This window comes from Apteryx mantelli, chromosome 6 (genome assembly GCF_036417845.1).
Source record: "Apteryx mantelli isolate bAptMan1 chromosome 6, bAptMan1.hap1, whole genome shotgun sequence".
Classification (NCBI taxonomy): Eukaryota; Metazoa; Chordata; class Aves; order Apterygiformes; family Apterygidae; genus Apteryx; species Apteryx mantelli.
The window spans coordinates 28179009-28198434 of record NC_089983.1 but is presented as its reverse complement, the minus strand read 5'-3'; the positions used below and the strand labels follow the sequence as shown (position 1 = coordinate 28198434).

The 19426-nt window shown below is 43.6% G+C and overlaps 3 protein-coding genes across 7 annotated transcripts; 2 read left to right on the top strand and 1 right to left on the bottom strand.

Annotated features, from left to right (window-relative positions):
* Positions 1-409: 409 nt before the first annotated feature.
* On the bottom strand, positions 410-9084 carry CFAP210 (cilia and flagella associated protein 210). Its single transcript, XM_067298536.1, has 9 exons — positions 9019-9084; positions 7562-7788; positions 7107-7280; positions 6818-7011; positions 5701-5857; positions 4412-4551; positions 3395-3587; positions 2697-2861; positions 410-1933 (listed from the first exon to the last, which is right to left on the bottom strand). Exons 1-9 carry the CDS (start codon positions 9068-9070, stop codon positions 1634-1636), a joined length of 1602 nt encoding a protein of 533 aa, XP_067154637.1. The 5' UTR covers positions 9071-9084; the 3' UTR covers positions 410-1633.
* Positions 9085-9180: 96 nt separating this feature from the next.
* On the top strand, positions 9181-12122 carry PHOSPHO2 (phosphatase, orphan 2). Of its 5 annotated transcripts, none has more exons than XM_067298534.1 (2): positions 9181-9207; positions 10289-12122. In XM_067298534.1, the coding sequence occupies exon 2, from the start codon at positions 10291-10293 to the stop codon at positions 11014-11016; it is 726 nt and encodes a 241-aa protein (XP_067154635.1). In that variant the 5' UTR covers positions 9181-9207; positions 10289-10290; the 3' UTR covers positions 11017-12122. The 5 variants fall into 5 exon arrangements, with proteins under 5 accessions (XP_067154635.1, XP_067154632.1, XP_067154634.1 ...); XM_067298531.1 differs by having other exon boundaries at positions 9186-9207; positions 10188-12122; XM_067298533.1 differs by lacking the exon at positions 9181-9207 and adding an exon at positions 9224-9235 and having other exon boundaries at positions 10188-12122.
* A 3418-nt stretch (positions 12123-15540) lies between these two features.
* On the top strand, positions 15541-19426 carry KLHL23 (kelch like family member 23). Its single transcript, XM_013960597.1, has 3 exons — positions 15541-16753; positions 18339-18491; positions 19116-19426. The coding sequence occupies exons 1-3, from the start codon at positions 15541-15543 to the stop codon at positions 19424-19426; spliced, it is 1677 nt and encodes a 558-aa protein (XP_013816051.1).

Sequence of the window (19426 nt, the reverse complement as noted above, 5' to 3'; positions counted from 1 at the left end):
GCTGTTCTCCCACAGGAGGGCCCTTGGCTTGGACGAGAGCTGAATGACTAGGTTAGCTCTTCCAAAAATTGTCCCCTTTGCCCTGCCCAAAAGAGAGGCCTGGAAGAGCTGATTATTGGGCTTGGGAAAGGAGTAAATCCGTCCCACAGCTGGCTGTTTAAAACAAAGCCTGCTTAGTTCTCCGGCTGCAGGAGGCTGCAACCATGCAAATGGGGATGCGCTTGCAGGGACCTTGCCTCTGGTGGTGTGTCTTGCCCAAAGGACTGCACTTCTGTCCAAGCCTGCTGCTGTCAGAAGCCAGGCTCAGGATGCCTGAAACGTGGGCTCAGGAACTTGAAGGCAAACAAGAGACCTATTTTCCAAACTAAAGTATCATCAAGCATCTTTTTATGAAACGCTTCTTATTTTTTAGAACTTGTATCATTTTCCCAAGACAGACAGACAGCTCGGGGGGCTGAAACAGAAGGCTGGGTGCAATAAAGCTAAGCTTTTAAGTTCTTTGGACTTTGTTTCCAGTAGATGCCAGAATAGGGGGAATATCCTTTTTATACCCCACGATATTTGCTGAAGAAGTCATTATATGAAATTCTAACTCTGTCCAAGGCAGGAACATGATGGGAAAATTTCAGCAAAGAAATTAAGCTTAAGGAGTGAGCTGTGCGTGTGATTTTTGGTGTTGGAGCCCAGAGGGAGTTCCACGCTGGCTGCAGAAATCAGAGAAACAGTTTTAGATCTGGATCTATTTGCCACAGATTGAAAGAGGAGTCCAACTATGCCTTCTCTTGTTGCCATGCTATTTTTGTAGTAGTTAATCACAGCTATATTTGGGCCTATTTTCCTGGTAGGTGACACCTTTTATTAGCTGTGATCAAATCACATTTATCTTTGCACATAATACCATTTGATTATACAGTATGTGATACTTGTTTTACAGAGGTAGTTGCAAACTCTGTAAGAACTGCAGGACCATAACTATTCTAACTTTTGCAGGTATTTGGTTGGGCTTTCTTCTGTAGAGTCTGTAAAGTTTCTTTACTGGAAATATCTAACTGGAAAAAGGCTAGTGAAAGAAGTGACTAATATATATGCAGAAAATAATGGACATTCTGTCCTGATAACAAAATAGCATTCTACAGGCTGAAGGATACAGGGGAGAGGTAAGACCAAAAGGATTTTGAGGTAGACTAGCATTATTTGAGTGCAGCTATTGTAGAAAAGAATTCCATGCTGATCCTTCATTGGGAATTTGGGTCATGTTCATATGTGGTAGGCCTGAAAAGTCTAAGGCATCTTTTCAGTGAATTTTTAGAATAATAAATAATAAAAACGTAAGAGAGAAGACAAGAGAAAAAAAAGAGAGAAGTTGGATGGAATGTGTTAGACGGAGGTCAATTACATATCTCACAGCTGTCTCCAGTTTAACAAACTAACTTTCAAAAAATACAAGCTGGTGAATTTTGAGACTGTAGTCAGCACTCTGGCATTTTTTTTTCAAATGGGCTTCCAGTTTCATAGCGTATATTCAATATGGATCCCTTATAGTTTTAATTCTTCCCGTAAGATATTGAATCTATTGTTTTTACCACGTGAAAACTACTTTTGGCTTTCGTTGTTGGATAGTCTCAATGTTATTTCATGTTTTTACTTCTTGAGTTGTAGTACAGATACAACAAGGTAGCTTAGTCCCAGCAATATCCTGTGCTGGATAACTAGGTCCTCTTCCTCTGGAAGGTGGCCCACGTACAAGTCCTGTTCCTTCTTTGGATGCTTTCAGAAGAGGATAAAGATTATGTGTAGTCTTGGACTCTGATTCAATTACTTGCTTTGCGTAGTTCTGAAATTCACGCTCCTTAAAAAGTGCAATAGCCTCTCTCTGAGTATCGTAGTCCAAGTCTGCTTGTTTTTCCTGCTGTTCTCTTGCCTGCTTTTCAGCCTGGTGAAGAAAAGGGAATAGCAAAGGTTGATATTTCCTTCACAGCATAACCATCCATTAAAACGTACAGAGGATAAGCTTACAAGAGAGCTGAGGTGATGAGAATCAGTTTATACTTGTCAAAAATCTTTCTTCTTTTCAAAATTAATTGAATACTTTAGTGAGCCTCAACATTAGCTGCTGCTCTTTGGTGACCGGCCCAGAAGATACAAGATGGCAGCAGTAATTCACAGTAACTGAGGACAGGGTGTGGTTTATCATTGCAAACCAGCCTGGACCTGCACAACACTTCTCAAGAGGAAAGGCTTTGTGTTAGTGGCTGCCCAACAGGGATCACAGAATCACAGAATGGTTGAGGTGGGAAGGGACCTCCGGAGATCACCTAGTCCAGCCCCAGAAGGATTTTAGTAGTGGGGTCATGAGCACATCGGAAGCTCAAGCGCAGAAAGGGGATGTGAATCTCGGAGTGGGGTCTCTTGCAGTCATGTTTGGAAAGTACTGATCTCTCTCCTGTCGGCCCTTTCAGGTAATCCTCCTCGACCAGCACGGTCAGAGACAGTCTCAAAGAGAATGCTGTTCCCCTGCTCTGAGAGGAGGTTGGTCCCCAACACCAGCATCTGGGCTGCATACAGGTCAAACAAACAAACAAGCAAAAATACAACAGCAAAAAGCTCCCCCCCCCTCTCTGCCAGGATCTAGTTCTGTTGGTTTAGATGCATACTTCTTTCTAAAGGGGCTGACAGAGTACAGCACTTCTATTTACCATTTGCTGGACCTGAATTTTCTGGACTTCCATATTTTCATCACGACGTCTTTGTTTCTTGGCTTTTTCCATTTCCAAGAAGATGCGATCTGCTTCCATTAACTCATAAAGTTCTTTTTTACCCTCTGCTTTTTCCTCTTTCTCCCTTTCCACTTTCATCTTCATCTATATTTTACAAAATATACAAAGTTAACCAAGTAGCTAGCCAGCTAAGTTGGAAGTCATGTCTTTCAGCAAAAGCACCCCTCTTTCAGAGCTGTGATGAGCATGGTCACTGTGGTTGGCCAGTGTCCAAGCCCAGGGTTTTCAGCAGAGCTGGTAGATATGCACCCAACATGTGGGGGGAGAGAGACAGAGGACCCCAGGAAAGATGGCAGATGACCTGATGAAGCGTGCTGATAGGCAGTGCTAAGCATGGTAAATGTTCACATGAATTACCAATGATTATAGAGCCTTCCACCTCTAACCTTCGGAGAGAGTATTATCACATATACCTCTTGCACATTGCTGAAGCAGTTAATCCTGAACCTATATGTGGTAAATATGAGAGGTGGCTGTTAAGTGAGAACCTGAACATGTGTCTCTCTCCATGAAGACTAAAAAGAAGATACTAAGAATTCTTGTGTCTCTTAATGATATTCAGAAGAAGGTTGGCTATATCATAGTGTATTCTTACCCTCCTCCTCCAAGTTTCTTACCACAGTGGCTCTGTGTTCAGCAATAGATTCAATGTCAGCCTTTTTTTTTTCTTCTTTGTCTTTGTGTTCTTTTTCTTGCTTAGCTTCTTTTTTTGCAATATCTCTAGCAACACGATCATCTTCCATCTTAAATGCCTTGTTCATCTGTGCAGCTAGTCGGTTAACAATGGTGTCCTGATGTTCCTGCATTAGCCTGCAGGAGAACATGAACTATCGTAACATACCAGGGTACCCACCTGGCCTACCTGAGCTTTTTCTGCTACCAAAACAAGCAATGCTACTTCCACTCTTCTCTCCTCTTGTTGCACAGGCCCACCTGCCCAACTTCTTGACCTCCTTGCATTCCTCCTCTTCTGTTCTTTACAAATATCTGATTTGACAAATAATTGTTACCTATTTTTGTCAAGCTAGCTTTTTGTTGCAATAGTAAGCTAGATCACTCAGGGAGGAGTCCACTTAGCATCTTGCCATCAGGAGGAACTGTTGGGAGTACTTGATGAGAAGAGGTAAGAGAAGGAAGCTATTATATTAGCTCAGTGGTATCTTTATGCCATACTCTCACTGTTAAATAAATAAACCGTATTTCCTTACTAATACCCCAATGTAATTAATACAGGTGCCTAGTTAAGAAGTCAGATACAGTCTTTTTCTTGATCTGCCTCAGGGAAATATAGCTTGTGCTCCAAAACTGCTTTCCACCTAGATCTTAATTGTCTTCAGTTGCTGCAGGGGTGGAGCTTTTGCAGGCCTTATGGAAAATCACTGCTCACAACACAGTGGTGTACAGCTTTGCACTTCTGCAACTCTTTGTGCTTTGAAGAATTGGGAGATTTCCTCCCCACCCAACTTGTTATTATTGAAGTTGAGAAAGAAATCCCTTTTTCTCCTGAATTCCCTACATTCTCTGTCAGCAGAATTTATTTGTGGAATAACTGTGGTTTGTGTTGCATCATCAGTCTGAAAGAATTGAATATGACTACAGTATAATTTTAAATTGTGATCTAGCTTTGTACCTACCTTTGCATTTCAGCTTCTTTTTCTTTTCTCAGCTTGGCAATAATTTGTTTTGCTTTAAAATGAGCTCTAATCCGATCATCTTCTTCCTCTTGTTTTTGTTCCTCTGCTGCTTTGATTATTTTCTGGTCAGCTACATGTTCCTGCATAGACAAAATGATCCTGATATATTCATAACAGATGAAGTTTAGGAAATCTGGGCCTTGGGTATCAACTTAAAGGAATCACTCCCTATTCTATCTCTTCATCTTTCTTTCAAAGAAAGAAGAGAAGGGATTCTCAGTACCTCCACTTACTTCTGCTTCCCTGTTCAAGCATGCTTGAAGGGGAGATAGCGGGTCTGAGAAAAGAGAAGGGGAACTGAGCACTGAACACAGCCACTTTCCCAACATGTTATATAAACACATTGATAGGCAGGGGGATAAATGAAATATGGGCACAATCCCTGTTCAAACATGAGAGGAACGGTAGATGCAGAGTGAGGACACCAAGGAGTGCTCTTTCATCCAGCAGAAAAATGGGGTATACCACTGCAATGCTACACAGTGTTGTGAGGATTATTCCTCACTTCCATTCACTCACAAGCAGGAGAGGGGGAGTTGCGATGAATGGGAATATGCAGTACCCACCAACACACACAACTGTGTTGCTCCTGGCCCACCTCATCACAACCTTTCCCAATCTAAGAGCTCAATCCAAATACTAGCTGAAGAGGGCTGTTTTAGAGTTTCATGTGAAAAATACCATCTTTCACATACTGGTCAAAACCGTTGTGAGCATTGCTGCTTCACCTGTGGCAAGGTGCCTTTGAAGGTGAAGAGAGAGGGCAGCAGGTCTTGCTCAATTTCCTAAACATTGCTGATCATAAAGGGAAAAAAAGTTAAAAAGATACTGTCATATTCACTGAAACAGGTTATTCCTTCTTCCAAACAAAGGAAAATGGGCTCAAAATGGAGCAGCCACATGGAACCTAAATCCAGGTGTCAAGTCAAGGAGGATACTCCTTGCTGTCTGCAGCAGACTTTTTCATCACAGGCCGGTCGAGGCTCAGGCATCAGTACACCGCCACTTCAGGCAAGAGAAGACACCTCTCTCCAAGAGGCCTCCCTCAGAAGCAGGGAGGACAGAGATGGCTGCAACTGTCAAGGTACGGATAGGAGCTCATGCCACCGAAGCAGTCGGCAAGCCTCCCGTTGCCCTCAGGCCTGTTTGTTTAGGTATATCAAGGCAACTTTCACTCCCCGCAGCCAAAGCAAAACCAGCACTGAGCTCTCTGCTTTCCTGTTACTTACATGATGCAGCCTCTGGTGTTCAAGTTTTTCCACCTGCTCCTTTTCCTTTCCTCTCTGAATTTCCAACTGGTACAACCGGGTCAATCTCTGAATTTCTTCTCCTTCTCTTTTGTCTTCTAGCTTGGCTAGTTCTGCCTGATGCTGGTGCTCCTTTATTCTGAAACAGAGAAAGGAGTTGAAGAAAGGGTGAAGTAGTGAAAAGACATAAAGTAGTGAAAAGACATAAAGTAGTGAAAAGACAAGGATTCTGCATGTCTAAAGGTACTTTAGCACCAAAGAATCTGTACTTTGAAGTGGAGGTGGGTAGACTGTCAGAGATCAAAAATAGCATCATCATTTTTAAAGGTAGCCCCACACCCTCTGGCCAGAACTTAGCTACACAGTATGCACAGTCAGATTGCAGTCTTCTGGTAACATTACTTTTTATCTGTTTGACCCATTAACACCACTCTATTCATGACATTCTGGCCTATCTCTGCAGCAGTCTGAGCAACTAGGATTTCCCCTGTAAGTCCCATGATACCTATGTTTTTCTTCATGCACATGCAGGCCAGAGCTTAAACTGGTAGTGTTCTGTACTAAGTTCTGCAGGGATTTATACATTGGACCTAGAATATGTGAGACTAGACTTTGAGCCCTTCCTCTGCATCAGGGAATTTGATTTCATCTGCCAAATTTCCTGGGCCAGTCCTGTGAACACCACTGGGGACCCCTCTATGAGGTTTCTGGAAAAGCTGAGAGAAGGAATGGAGGTGGCAGAGATGCATTCTCTTGGCATCTGGTTATGGCCAAATGGAAAATCTGTTTTAACCTTTTCCTTTTCTGGAAACAAAACTGAGTTAATATGAATTTTCAGTAACTATTTCTGAATAGTGAGTTGACTAAAAATTAACATTGCCTGCTGGAGGCCATTTTACATGCAGCCTGTTGGCAGCTACAAGACACTGCATATCACAGTGCAAGATTTTTTTTAGAACTCTAGATCTTTCTTCTAAAACATTGCATTTGTGGTCCAAACAATTAATAGGTTTCTCTAAAAGCTTTATAGAACATATTTATGAGAAGAGAGTTTACATAAAGAATGAAACAGAGTTGCTATTGATTAATTATTACTTACTGTTCCAGCTGATGTCTGCAAAGTGCCTTTTGTTTCATATAACGTTCATGTGCCTTTTCCTGCTCTCTGAGAATAGCTTTTTTACATTCATGTTCCATTTCTTCTTCCCTCTTTTTATTAACATCTCGCTTTAACTTTTTAAATTCAACTTGAGCATCTCTTTCTTTTAGGACCTCAGTAAGTAGAAGTGCACTCTACAAGAGAACATTTCAAATAATTTGCATGTTCAGACATGTTTAAAGAAATTCAATAAAATTTGAAATTAAAAAATAGTAAGTTGTCAACAGACATGTAACCCTTTCACTCTTTCATTCTTATAGTATTGATAGGTTCTTGCTTGATCAATAGCATCTTTCCGTTTTGCTGCTTGAAACTGTGCTTCTTCCAAATCAATTAACCTTCTCTCTTCCTCTTCCCTTTCTGCACATAGTTTTTTGGCTTTAAGTTTCCGTTGTGCCAGGCCCTACAATGCAGATAAAATTTCTTTTTTTTTTTTTGCAGATCATGCTTAAAAACTGTAGATTAAAAATGTATAAAGTATTCTGAAGACGATATACTCAATTACTTTTTTAATTTTGAATTTTAGATTTAATTCAACAATTAAACTATTTAAAAGAAGTTTAGTTAAAGTACTTATTAAAAAGCAAAATTTAAACAAAGGGAGTACAGCTAGAAATATTGCCATGAGTGTTTTTGCATGTATGAAAATGACTGCCCCAATTTACAAATGTATCTTGTACTTACCATAATGGTATTGGGCCAGTCTTTTACGGCTGCCTTGGAGCGTAATTGCATTTCTTTCCGTTCTTTCCTCTCAGCAAGGATACGTGCTGCTTCTCTAGTTGTACTGCCAAGATTGTCCTGAATCCTTTCCCATTCTGCTTTTGGCAATACAATAACTTGATGAAGATCTACGTCGTTTGGAAGAAAACATCCATCTAGAATATTATTTTCTGCCAAACCATTTAATGCTATGCATAGGGAAGAAAAGATATTAAGGTTACTTGATATCAGAAAATCCTAAATTTAAACCTGTATCAAGATGTTCCTGCATAGTAATGATACTAAGTTATAACAGTTACTTTCCCTATCCCAGTACTCTAGAGCTAAGACAGAGTAGCTACACACTAAACATGGCTGGGGTATGTGCTTGGGCTATGCCACACCACTGTCTGAGTGATTTAACCATTTGCATGTCCCCTTAATTGTTTGTATGTATGTATATACGTAGCTTGTGATAACTAACGCTTTTGAGACAGTATTTGGGCGTGATTCTGAGGACAGCAGGGACCAGGGAGCATTCCCAAAAGGGAAGAGGGAATATGGGTGAAGCCATTCGGCTGGGGGGTGGAGGGAGTCAGCCAGAGGGGGCAGCAGTATGGGCACAGGCTGTGCCTTGCCACCCTTGTCCTGGGCTCCTCATATTTACTAGAACATGTGTGTGTGTGCATGTGTGCGCACACACATGTGCATGCATAAGTATGTTTTCTAGGTGATCATTAAGTTTTGTGAAATATCCTTCAAAAAAGAAATTAAGTTTTGAACAAAAAGACATTCTCTTAGAAATTCTCCTTGTTTATCTGATTTGCAGCAGATTAACATATCTAAAACATAAGGAGGCTTTCACTTATAGTGATACTTATGCTAAAATCAAAATCTGTTTTTCAGATTCAGTTATTAATCTATTTGTCTTATTTGGGGACTGGGCCTGATCTTCTGCCTCTTTCCAAGATAAAGGTAGCCTTGCTACGTAACCATACGTAGCAGCAGCTAGTATATTGTTACAATTCCGTTCCTTGTGAATTCTGAACTATCAGACACCGCCTTCTTTTCTAACTTCCAGGTGTTTTATGATAGTATAACTCCACTGCTTTCAGGTTAGCTCTTTCCAGTTATATTTCAGGGAGAAACGGGCATTAAAATTCTTGTCTACAGGTGGAGGAACAGGAGGGAGATTGGAGAGGGAGCGCCTTGCCCGGTGTTGGCCTGGGTGCCCGCTTGCTGCCGCTTCTCCAGGGGAGCCGCCCTGCACACGGCGAAGGGACGCCCGCAAAGCGCCCGGGCGCCTCGCTGCCCGCGCTGAAGCGGGGCGCCCGAGGCCAGCCGCCGCGGCCCCGCGCGGGCCGCTCCCTCCCGGTGCTCCATGGGCCCTTTACCCTCCGCCGCGCCGCCCGCTCGCACGCCCGCGGAGCCCCACTCACGGGCTGGCTCCCGCCGCCGCCCGCGCGGGGGCCCGGGCCGGGCCGCCGCCATGGCCCCGACCCGCGGCGCCGTGTGTACACGCCGTTGCCGGGCAACCGGGCGGCGCGGGGTCACGTGACGGCCCGGCCACGAGGCAGGCGGCGGGCGGCGCTTGCGCCGAGGGAAGCCGGAAGCGAAGGGCCGTTGAGGTGGGTCGTGCCGGGGCGCGGCTGTTGGGTGAGGGCGCGCGCCCCGCGGGCGGTAGCGGCCGGGCGGCCCGGCCCGGCTCGGCTCGGCTCGGCTCTCCCCGCCAGCAGTGCCCCCCTTTTCCTCGGCTTCTCGGTCCGTAGCGGCCGCCCGGCCCAGGCCCTCGGTCGTTCCCGCCGCCGGTGTCCCCCGCGGGGGGCTGCTTTGCTTTTCTCCTCCAGGTTGGGCCGTTGGGCTCGCGGCGGTCGCGTTGGTGCCCCGTGCTCGCGGGGGGGGGGGGGGGGGGTTCGGTCCGGTCCGGTCCAGTCCAGTCCAGTCCTGCGCGGCCTGCGGGCGTGGGCAGCGCCCCGGGGCGAGGGCGGGCCGTGCTCGAGGCTGGGGCAGCAAATGTGCTTGAGGAGAACGGCGTTAAATACGGGGGGTGTCTCCCGCCCCAAGGGGTTGCCATAGCCCGGAAGTGGGTTGTAGGTACCGCACTTGCAGAATCGCAGGAAACCAGCCGATTTTTTTCCAGATCCAACAATGGCAGTGTTTATTTTTGTCGTTGACTTTGATTCGGTGTGCCTCGTGTTTATAAACAATTTGGCTTCAGCTGCTCAGTACTTCTTGCCTCTCCAAATATCTCTTAAGGTTTTCTGCGTCCAAATATCTCTTAGGCTCTTTGACAAGCTGGATTCTCAGCCCAGCTGGGAATTCTAGTTCTGTTGCACTGGCAAGTGATTATGGAGAAATTAAGAATCGTTGGTCAAACCAATAATGTATAAGGATGGGAAGATTGATTCTGTGTCAGTAAATATTAATTACTACGCAGTGTGCATCTAGATACATCTAGATTGTATATTTTAAACAGAGCTAGAGTTAGGGCTTTGACCTTTACAGATTGTGGGTTTTTTTAGCTTCAGCACAACTTTTCCCACAGCTGTAGTAGCCATAAATAGTGTACTGTGTTTAGATTTTGTCCTAACTCCTTATTTTCTTGCAGAGTTTTTCTCTTCTGAGCACAAGATCAGGATAGGAATTCAGTACTTTTGCTTATGTAAATATTTCTCCTTTTTGTTTGTGTTTTGAAAACTCTTCTGACAGCTATGAAATTTCTGTTGGTTTTTGATTTTGACCATACGATCATAGATGAAAACAGTGATACCTGGATTGTGAAATGTGCTCCTGAGAAAAAGCTTCCTAATGAATTAAGAAACTCCTATCGACCAGGACACTGGACAGAATATATGGGTAGAGCCTTTGCCTACTTGGGAGACAATGGCGTCAAAGAAGATGAGATGAAAAGAACTATGACAACAATTCCATTCACTGCAGGAATGGTAGATCTTCTAGGCTTTATTGGCAAGAACAAAGAGTTCTTTGACTGCATAATTATTTCAGATTCTAATACAGTGTTTATTGACTGGATTTTAAAAGCTGCTGACTTTCATAAGGTGTTTGATGAAGTGTTTACAAACCCTGCAGCATTTACCAGTACTGGTTATCTTACTGTACAGAATTTTCACACTCACCATTGTGCAAAGTGCCCTAAAAACCTTTGTAAAAGGAAAGTGTTAAAAGAATTTCTAGATAAACAACTGGAGCAAGGAGTAAGTTATATACAAATTGTGTATATAGGTGATGGTGGGAATGATCTATGTCCAGTAACTTTTTTGAAGAAGGTTGATATTGCTATGCCCAGGCAGGGATATACTTTAGAGAAGAAGATTTCTCAACTCTCCCAAGGTCTCAGTCCTGTAGACTGTTCTGTTCTGGTTTGGTCATCTGGTGTAGAAATAATGTCTTACTTGAAACTGCTTCTAAAGGAATAATTCAAATGATAACAGGAAACAAATATTATTATACTTTATCTTCCTATAACTGCATGCACATTAAAACACAAAATTGTAAAGTTGGGATGTTATTATCTGGACCTGTTGTTGTTTTTTTAATATAAAAGTATTTATCTTCAATTCTGACAATAGAGGGAAAATGTTGTTAAAATGGCTTTCTAACGTACTACATGTTCCAATATAAATGGAGAAGGGTGGCTGCAAAGGGGATTGACCATAATTCATAATTTTTTTATTATTATTATTTTCCGAGCCTTTATCAACTGCATAACTGACTTCTGTTCACATGTTTACAGGAAGACATAGGATTAGTGCACAAAAGAATGAAATTCTTTACTTGTAAAATGTTAGGTGCCAGGAATAAGGTTCTGGGGCTGTCGGCTTTATATTCTTCTTTAATCAGGATAAATGTTTAATGTGTAAATTATTTAGTATGCTTGTAATCTTGTTTGATCTGAAGATGCATTTATATTTTAATATACTAAATATTTTACCAAACAAAATTACTTTTTAATGGTTTATATTAAAGCCAATAAAAGGTACTGTCACTGACAAAAACAAAGTGCATGATTTGTGTAATGTATTCTGCTGGCCTTTGTGTCTTCAGGTCCCCGTACTTGTGAGGACTTGGAGATAGTGAACACAAATGTAGGTGTCAGCCTCAGAAATCTTTGGATAACACCTTCACTTATTTTATCAGTCTGACTTCTTCTGTTCTTGAGAACAGTAAGAATTTTGCTATTCTGTCTGAAGAAGATTCTCCCATTCTCCTGACTATCACTAGGAGTGTGCTGTTGCCGCTCTGTGTAGAGCTAGAACTGATCTTCCCCGTAGACATCTGGGAGTCAGCAAGGTGCTTTGTTTCTTCCTGCTGAGTTTCTGCTGTAATGCACAGGCCCACAGAATGGGGGATTTGTATGCATTTTTACACTACTTTCACCTCTTCATTGTTACCAGTATAAGAGTATAATCCTCTCTCACAGGCTAGGAGGGAACATCTCTGTCCATTTGAAGATTTAACGGATTTTTTCTGTCTCTGAGGGAATTGTATGTGAATGTGGACTCTGCTTTACCACTTGCAGTGATTTGGGTAATGCATATAGAGATACTAAAAATGTCTCATTAAAGTTAAATAATGTATTTTCATGCCAAATTTTTGCCTTCTTATAATCCCACAAAAGGTCCAGAATGATGATGTACTTTCCTATTGATTTAATGTGTTTTAGGTTTACTGCCTTAATAGCTGAGAAATTAGTCCAACTTTAGCAGCACTTATGGTTACAGGTACCTGAGATGGAGCTGCCTGTGATTGCTGTAACTGTCTTCCTCTGCATTTTCGGTGCAGTGATGTTCCGATTTTCATCATATGCATTTGATGTTGTCACTACCTTCTTTGACTCAGCTGAATATTTTTAGGGGTGATCTCTCTTGTTTTGAGGCTGATGCTATATGAATGAAGATTTTGTTTAAATACTTCCTTGTAAAGGTTCAGTTTTCAGCCCTACTTTAACTTATTATAGAAGATTGCTTGAGTAGTCTGTTGTTTAAGATATCAAGACTAATACAGTTGAGTTTTTGGGTGCATTGATTTAATAATGGATATTTGATAGTGGTCTGAGGTCTGTATATATAGGTAGAGCTCCTACCCTATTATCTTCTACAAGTGCCCAAAGGCAGCATCTGAAGAGTTGGTTGGGTCTCTAGTTGTGACAGTTTTAAGTTGATTTGCAAGTTATACAAAACAGTGGTAGTGGCAGTTGCATAGTATGCCATTTTGTATAGTTACTTTTCTTTTTTTTAATCTCCCTCATTCCAGATGTGCTGCTTAATGTTCCAGATACTGTGCCAGTCTCTTCTGTCCTTTTCAGAACTTAATTGTGGGGCAGCTTGCTTTCAGTTTGTCCACAGATCTCGGTTACTGCTTACTTGAAAACAAGCAAACAGAAAAAAGCTACTATATGAATAATAATTCAGCATTTTCTTCCACCTAGATTAGGTTAACTAATGCTCTTTTACCCTTTAAAAACCCTACCTAGTAGTTTGGTGTATTACTGAATCATTGAGTAAGAAATTATCTTCACTCTCTTCCCTCTCAAAGAGAGCAATTTTTTGTGTTTTGAACGAAGTACTGAAGCAGGAGATGAGACTAGATTAAGCAAAGTAAACTATTTGAAAGACTAGCAATTATGGTCCGATCACTTTAAGCACAGGGTGGAGCTAATGCTATTTGGTGGGGCAATGTGCATGTTGGAGACAGAGAAATTTGTTTCCTTCCAGTAAGTAAGCCATTATGTAGTTGATATGAGGTTTGGGGTTTATTCTCTCCTTAAAAAAAAAGCAAGATTACTTTTCTAAGGGGTTTGCATTACCACCACAGTTACCAAGCTTTTTACATTTGGGTATGAAGAAGAGGAGATGAGTATCTCCAGCTTGCAGTGTTAAACTGGTAAGGCAGCCAAAAGAGAAAGGAAGATGGAGCAGATCCTTGGAGGGACGTGTATTTTGTACCGTTGCTGACCTCCAAGCTTGCCAGGGGTTTAAAATAACATGCCCTCTGGGAGGGAGATGGTCAAGGGACTGAGGAAGTATGATGACTTAGGTAAAGATATTATGAAAATTAATGCATCCTGGAAGGAAGTGTATATGTGAAATTTTCCATATAGTAGCAGAGCAAAGTGTGTCTATCACATGCCAGCCATAACAGAGTACTTACATAATACTGCACCCTGATCTTATATGCTAGTAGGATAGCGAAGAGCTGGGAGAAACTTCTGCCTGTCCATAGGAAGCTGATGAAATGGAAAGTGGAAAACACCAGCAGCAAAACAAAGTTGTTGGCATGGGGATGTATAAACAGATTTGGACCATACAAGGGAATGCGCCGGAGGGAAAAAAAAATAAAAATGGAGCCATGTAGCTGTTGGACAGCCCCTGGTCGGAGGCAGCAGGCTGGGCTACTGCTAAGTCCTGGACTGCACCACAAAACTCTGATTAATGCATTGAGGGTGGTTGAAAACCAGAAGGCAAAGATGTGTGAAGGATTTGTTGTCTTTTTTTGAAACAGTCTGTTGAGGTCTTAGGCTACTACATAAAGGACAAAGGAAAGTTTGAGTCCTGTTGCGCAGTCTGCATGTGAGGATGGATGAGAGGCGTGTGTCCATAAACACCTTCTTCCCATTCAGATTCCTTCCTTAATTCATGCTTTTTGGGGAGGAAGTACCACTAGTAATAAATATAATATGTATATCTCTTTTAATTTTGACGTGTGTAGAGCTCATAATTTTTTTCTTTTGGATATTGGTGTCACTTAGCTAATAGTAACAATAGGTAGCTAATAGGTAACCACTTTTGATAAGAGAAGCTATTCCCAGACCTTTCAGGCCCAGGAGCACTCTGGCAGGGCAGGCAAATCTGGCTGAGATGGGGAGAGCTGGCTGGTGTGAAGGATCCCAAACCTGCTGGTGGTGAAAGGGAGTCCAGGCCCTTCAGGAGAGAGCAGAGCCGCTTTGACCCCAGAGTGACCCCCAAATACATTTAGGGGTCTCCATTACAGAAAATGAAAAAGACTTCTGAAGCTGCAAACCTCTTTTTTCAGCAGTGGCAACAGTCGTATGAATTTCCTTGTGAATAATTTGCTTATATTTGCAGTCTGTTTGCCAGTACAGTTTGTGACAGTCATTTGAGCCTTGCCGGGCTCAGATGTCTGAGGAGGCTGTTGCCATCCCCTCTCAAAGCCTGGGCTTGGGTAGAGGGGAGGGGATCCCTTCAGGGGAACCCCGGACCTCGCTGCCCTTTCCGGCGCTGCGCTTCGCCGTGCCGGGGGGAGCGGGGCGGCCGCGGGCCCCTTCCCTCCCGGGACACGAAGCTGCCGCGGGTGGCTGCGGGCGGCCGAGGAAGCCGCTCTTGCTTTGTCGCGTGGCCCAGCGCCGCCGAGCGGGTGACGCCCCCCGCTCCCCGAGCATCTGCTCCCGTCCCTAGTGCGGCCGGCAGCAGAGGGGCCGCCTGCCACCGCCGCGGCGAGCCCTTCCCCGGGGCGGGGGAGCTCCACGCCGCCGCCGCCGCCGCCGCGACCGAGGCGAGCGGAGCCTCCCCCGGGGCGAGCCGCGCCGCCGGGGCGAGCCGCGCCGCCGGGGCTCGGTGACCTTGAGCGGGGCCCCGCCGAGGTGCTGCCCCGCCGGCCGCCCGCGGGCAGCGGCCCTTCCGAAGATGGTCAAGGGGCCGCCGCCGCCCCCCCGCCGCGGGCCGCGCCGCGCCGCGCCTGCCGGGGCGGTGAGCGCCGCGCGGGGGAGGGGGCTGCCCCGCTCCCCGGGGACGGCGCTGGGGGCGGACAAAGCGGCCGGCGAAGCCTCGCTTAGAAGTGCTCGCGGCGGTGCTTAGCGAGTAGCGACCGGCGGCGGCGGAGCGGAGGCGGGAGCGCGGGGCGGCCGGAGCCTGGGGCAGGGCGCGCTGCGTGCGAGCGAGCGAGCGAGCGAGGACCGCCCGCTTTTGTGCGGCGCCGCGGCGATGGCCCTGGCAGGGCAGGAGGACTACGTCTACCTGTACAAGGACGGTTCCCACCCGGGGGATTTGCTGGGGGCCTTCCGAACGTTTTACCTGGACGGCTTGTTTACTGACATTACTCTTCAGTGCGCGTCCGGGGTCATCTTCCATTGTCACCGAGCTGTGTTGGCAGCTTGTAGCAATTATTTTAAAGCGATGTTCACAGCCGACATGAAAGAGAAATCTAAAAAGCAGATCAGGCTCCCCGGGCTCAGCCACATCATACTGGAAGCCCTGGTGAATTATGCGTACACAGCGCAGATCCAGATAACAAAGAGGAACGTTCAGAGCCTGCTCCAGGCTGCGGACCTCCTGCAGTTCGTGTCGGTGAAGAAAGCCTGCGAGCAGTTTCTGGTCAGGCACTTAGATACAGACAACTGCATAGGGATGCACTCCTTCGCCGAATACCACCACTGCCCCGAGCTGGAAAAGGAGTCGCGGCGGATAGTGTTGTGGCAGTTCGAGGACGTGTGGAAGCAGGAAGAGTTTCTGGACATTGGCAAGGAGAAGCTCTTCTTTATTCTCTCCAGAGAGAACCTCAATGTTTGGCAGGAGAAGACAGCCATCGAAGCTGTCGTTAAGTGGGTTGCACACAACGTGGAAGAAAGAATCGAGTACATCTATGAACTGCTGAGCTGCGTCAAAATAGATTTAGATAGCATGTATTTAAGGTCAGCTTTAAGCCTACAAAAAAAATGCCGACTAAATGATAATAAGATCAGGTCACTCGTATACAATGCACTAAACCCCAACCCCAAAGGCATTTCCAAAAGACCCACAGCAGTCATGTATGTGATTGGAGGATACTACTGGCATCCCTTATCAGAAGTGCATATTTGGGATCCTTTAACTAATGCCTGGGTCCAGGGAACAGACATGCCAGATCACACCAGAGAGAGCTATGGGGTCACTAACTTGGGCCCCAACATTTATGTGACGGGAGGTTATAGAACCGAGAGCATCGAAGCGCTCGACACCGTGTGGATTTATAACAGCGAACGAGATGAGTGGACAGAAGGCTGCCCCATGCTTGATGCAAGATACTATCACTGTGCGGTTTCTTTGGGTGGCTGCATCTATGCATTGGGTGGCTACAGAAAGGGAGCTCCAGTACAAGAAGCCGAGTTCTATGATCCTTTAAAAAAGAAATGGGTTCCTATTGCAAACATGATCAAAGGTATGTAAGCTTTTATACGACTGCTGCCTCAATGTCTGTCCTTTTGCCGATGCCACTTACAAATGTCACAGATGTGTTTCGGGTATGATCCAAGTTCTACTGACGTCATGGGAATTTTCCCGTTAATTTTGGTGGGCCTTGGGTCAGGTCCTCACCAGCCAAACTACTGCAAACATCCAGACCCCGCACCGGGGCCTGAGAGCTGTGTCACAGACACTGGTGGCCACATGCGAGCAGTACTCTCAGTTTAATTTTGTCCCCTTCCAGGAGCAAAATTTCTGTGCAAATTAGAAACAAAACAGAAAAATCTCTGGGACTGATGTCCATCCAGTAGACCTTCAAAGACCAAACTCCAGTAAAGGGATTGTATTATTTTAATATGGTATAGAATCTAATGACTTAAGTTCCTAATGGCAGGTAAAATTCTTTGCTCGAAGCAGGATGAACTGACAGAAACTTCAGTTCAGGTTATTAAGGTTTTCAGTGCAGTTATTTACAGACGTGCCTTCTTCATTTAAAGCTTTTTGCAAGTAATTTTCTCATTTCTCAGTATCATCTGTTCAGGATCCTAAGTTTTCTCTTTAGTGTGAAGATAATGAGAAGTTCCCATACCTAGTTTTTAGCAGCCAGACTAGTGATTTACTACAAATGTACAAATTTGGATCACAGCCCTATTGAAGTGTATTATTTCATTATAAAATTTATAAAAAATTATACATTTTATCATATAATTTGTATAACATAATTATTGATAATTATTGATAAAATATTTTACAAAACTATACTGCAACTTGATACTTTTATACATGAATGAGAGATTTCTGAGGTGTCTATAATAGGAAAACACTTTTATCATACTCATACATCAGCTTCTTCAATATTCATATATTTCCAACAAACATTGCTATTACTCTTACTTAATTTAAAAAACAGAAATACTACACTAATACTCTGAGCAGGGGTATGTATTCTGTGCAGGTGTTTTGCTGCATTTTCTGTGTGAAGCTTTTTCTCAGAAGCTTAAAAAAATACAGGATTTTCTTCCTAATTTTTGTCCATTTTACTTTGCAAACCCCTTGTTTAGTTTTCTTTCATTTTCCTGGAGATAAAGTTAACATAGCTTGATTCTGTTTGCGTCCTTGTTTATACAATAGCATCATTAATTATATCATGGGGAAGGCTAAAACTATCACAAAGGATACTCTGAGACACTGAATAATCTCACCTCTCATTGACTTTTCCCTTGCCAAATAAGTGATGACTTTTGAAGATTTAATTTAGTAAAATACTGAAAGAATTTCCCTATTCCAAAACCTGTGTGACTAATGTTGCGTGAAATTTTGTGTGGCCATATTATATGCAATACAATGTGCCAGTTAATACATTTTTATTTAATTTCTTTTAACTTATACTGATAAGGTATCACTACAGTTTATTTAATTGCATATTCATTTACATACTTGAAAGCATCATTTCATGCTAAAATAATAACTAGCAAGTCATTTGAAATGGGATTGTTGGTGTAAGTGGCAGAGAGTATTTTGTGGAGCCTGAAGGTGTGCTGTGACTTTAATACTGTGTACAGGAGTTGGAAACGCCACCGCCTGTGTCCTGCATGAAATCATCTATGTAACCGGAGGTCACTACGGGTACAGGGGAAGCTGCACCTATGATAAAATCCAGCGATACCATTCAGGTAGCAATGAGTGGAGTATAGTCGCCACAAGTCCACATCCAGGTAAACAGTGATTTCTCTCATGAATTTAGAGTTTGATTTTATTGCTTCTAGCTTGGAATCTTTAAGCCCCCTTGCAGCATTTCTGACGTTTTTCTATTAAAAGGAGCAATGCCTGTAGGAGCAGAAAGGTCCAGAATTGCTGTTTGACCCTGTGGGATCATCCCCATTTCCAGACTTTGAGAGAGGAAGGGAAGAGCTCTCCTCAAACATCTATATAAATATTGTCCTAAGGAAGGGCTGCGTTCTATTAAATAACATACTAAGCTAATTTTTCATAAAATCTGTCTGTTCGTAGGCATTTGGCAAAGATCTTTTATATGGATTTTAATAGTGTTTTCTCTACTTTCTGCATTTGGTAACAATAAGTTTTTAAGGATATTCTCACTAAATACCAGTGATCATGTATATGTCTTCTAAAATGCCTCGGTCTCGCTTAGACCAAGTTTAGCAGAAGTTCCTGAGGCCTCTCCTAAACTCAGTGAAGAAACCCAGCTGACCTCAGTGGGCACTTAAGCCAAGACCCCAGTGTTGGTCAGGTAGCTGCAGTTCTATAAACTGCATAGCATTTCTTGTTTAAGTTAACATTATCATTCTGAGTTGAACTATATTCCTTTCTTCCTGAAGAATATGGATTGTGTTCAATTACGTTACAAAACAAGATCTATTTTGTGGGTGGACAGACCACGATCACGGACTGCTATGACCCAGAGCAAAATGAATGGAAGCAGATGGCTCACATGATGGAGAGAAGGATGGAGTGTGGCGCAGTGGTTTTGAATGGGTGCATCTATGTAACGGGAGGATATTCCTATTCAAAAGGAACGTACCTACAGAGTATTGAGAAATATAACCCTGAACTTAATAAATGGGAAGCAGTAGGTAATCTCCCCAGTCCTATGCGTTCACATGGCTGTGTCTGTGTGTATAATGTCTAA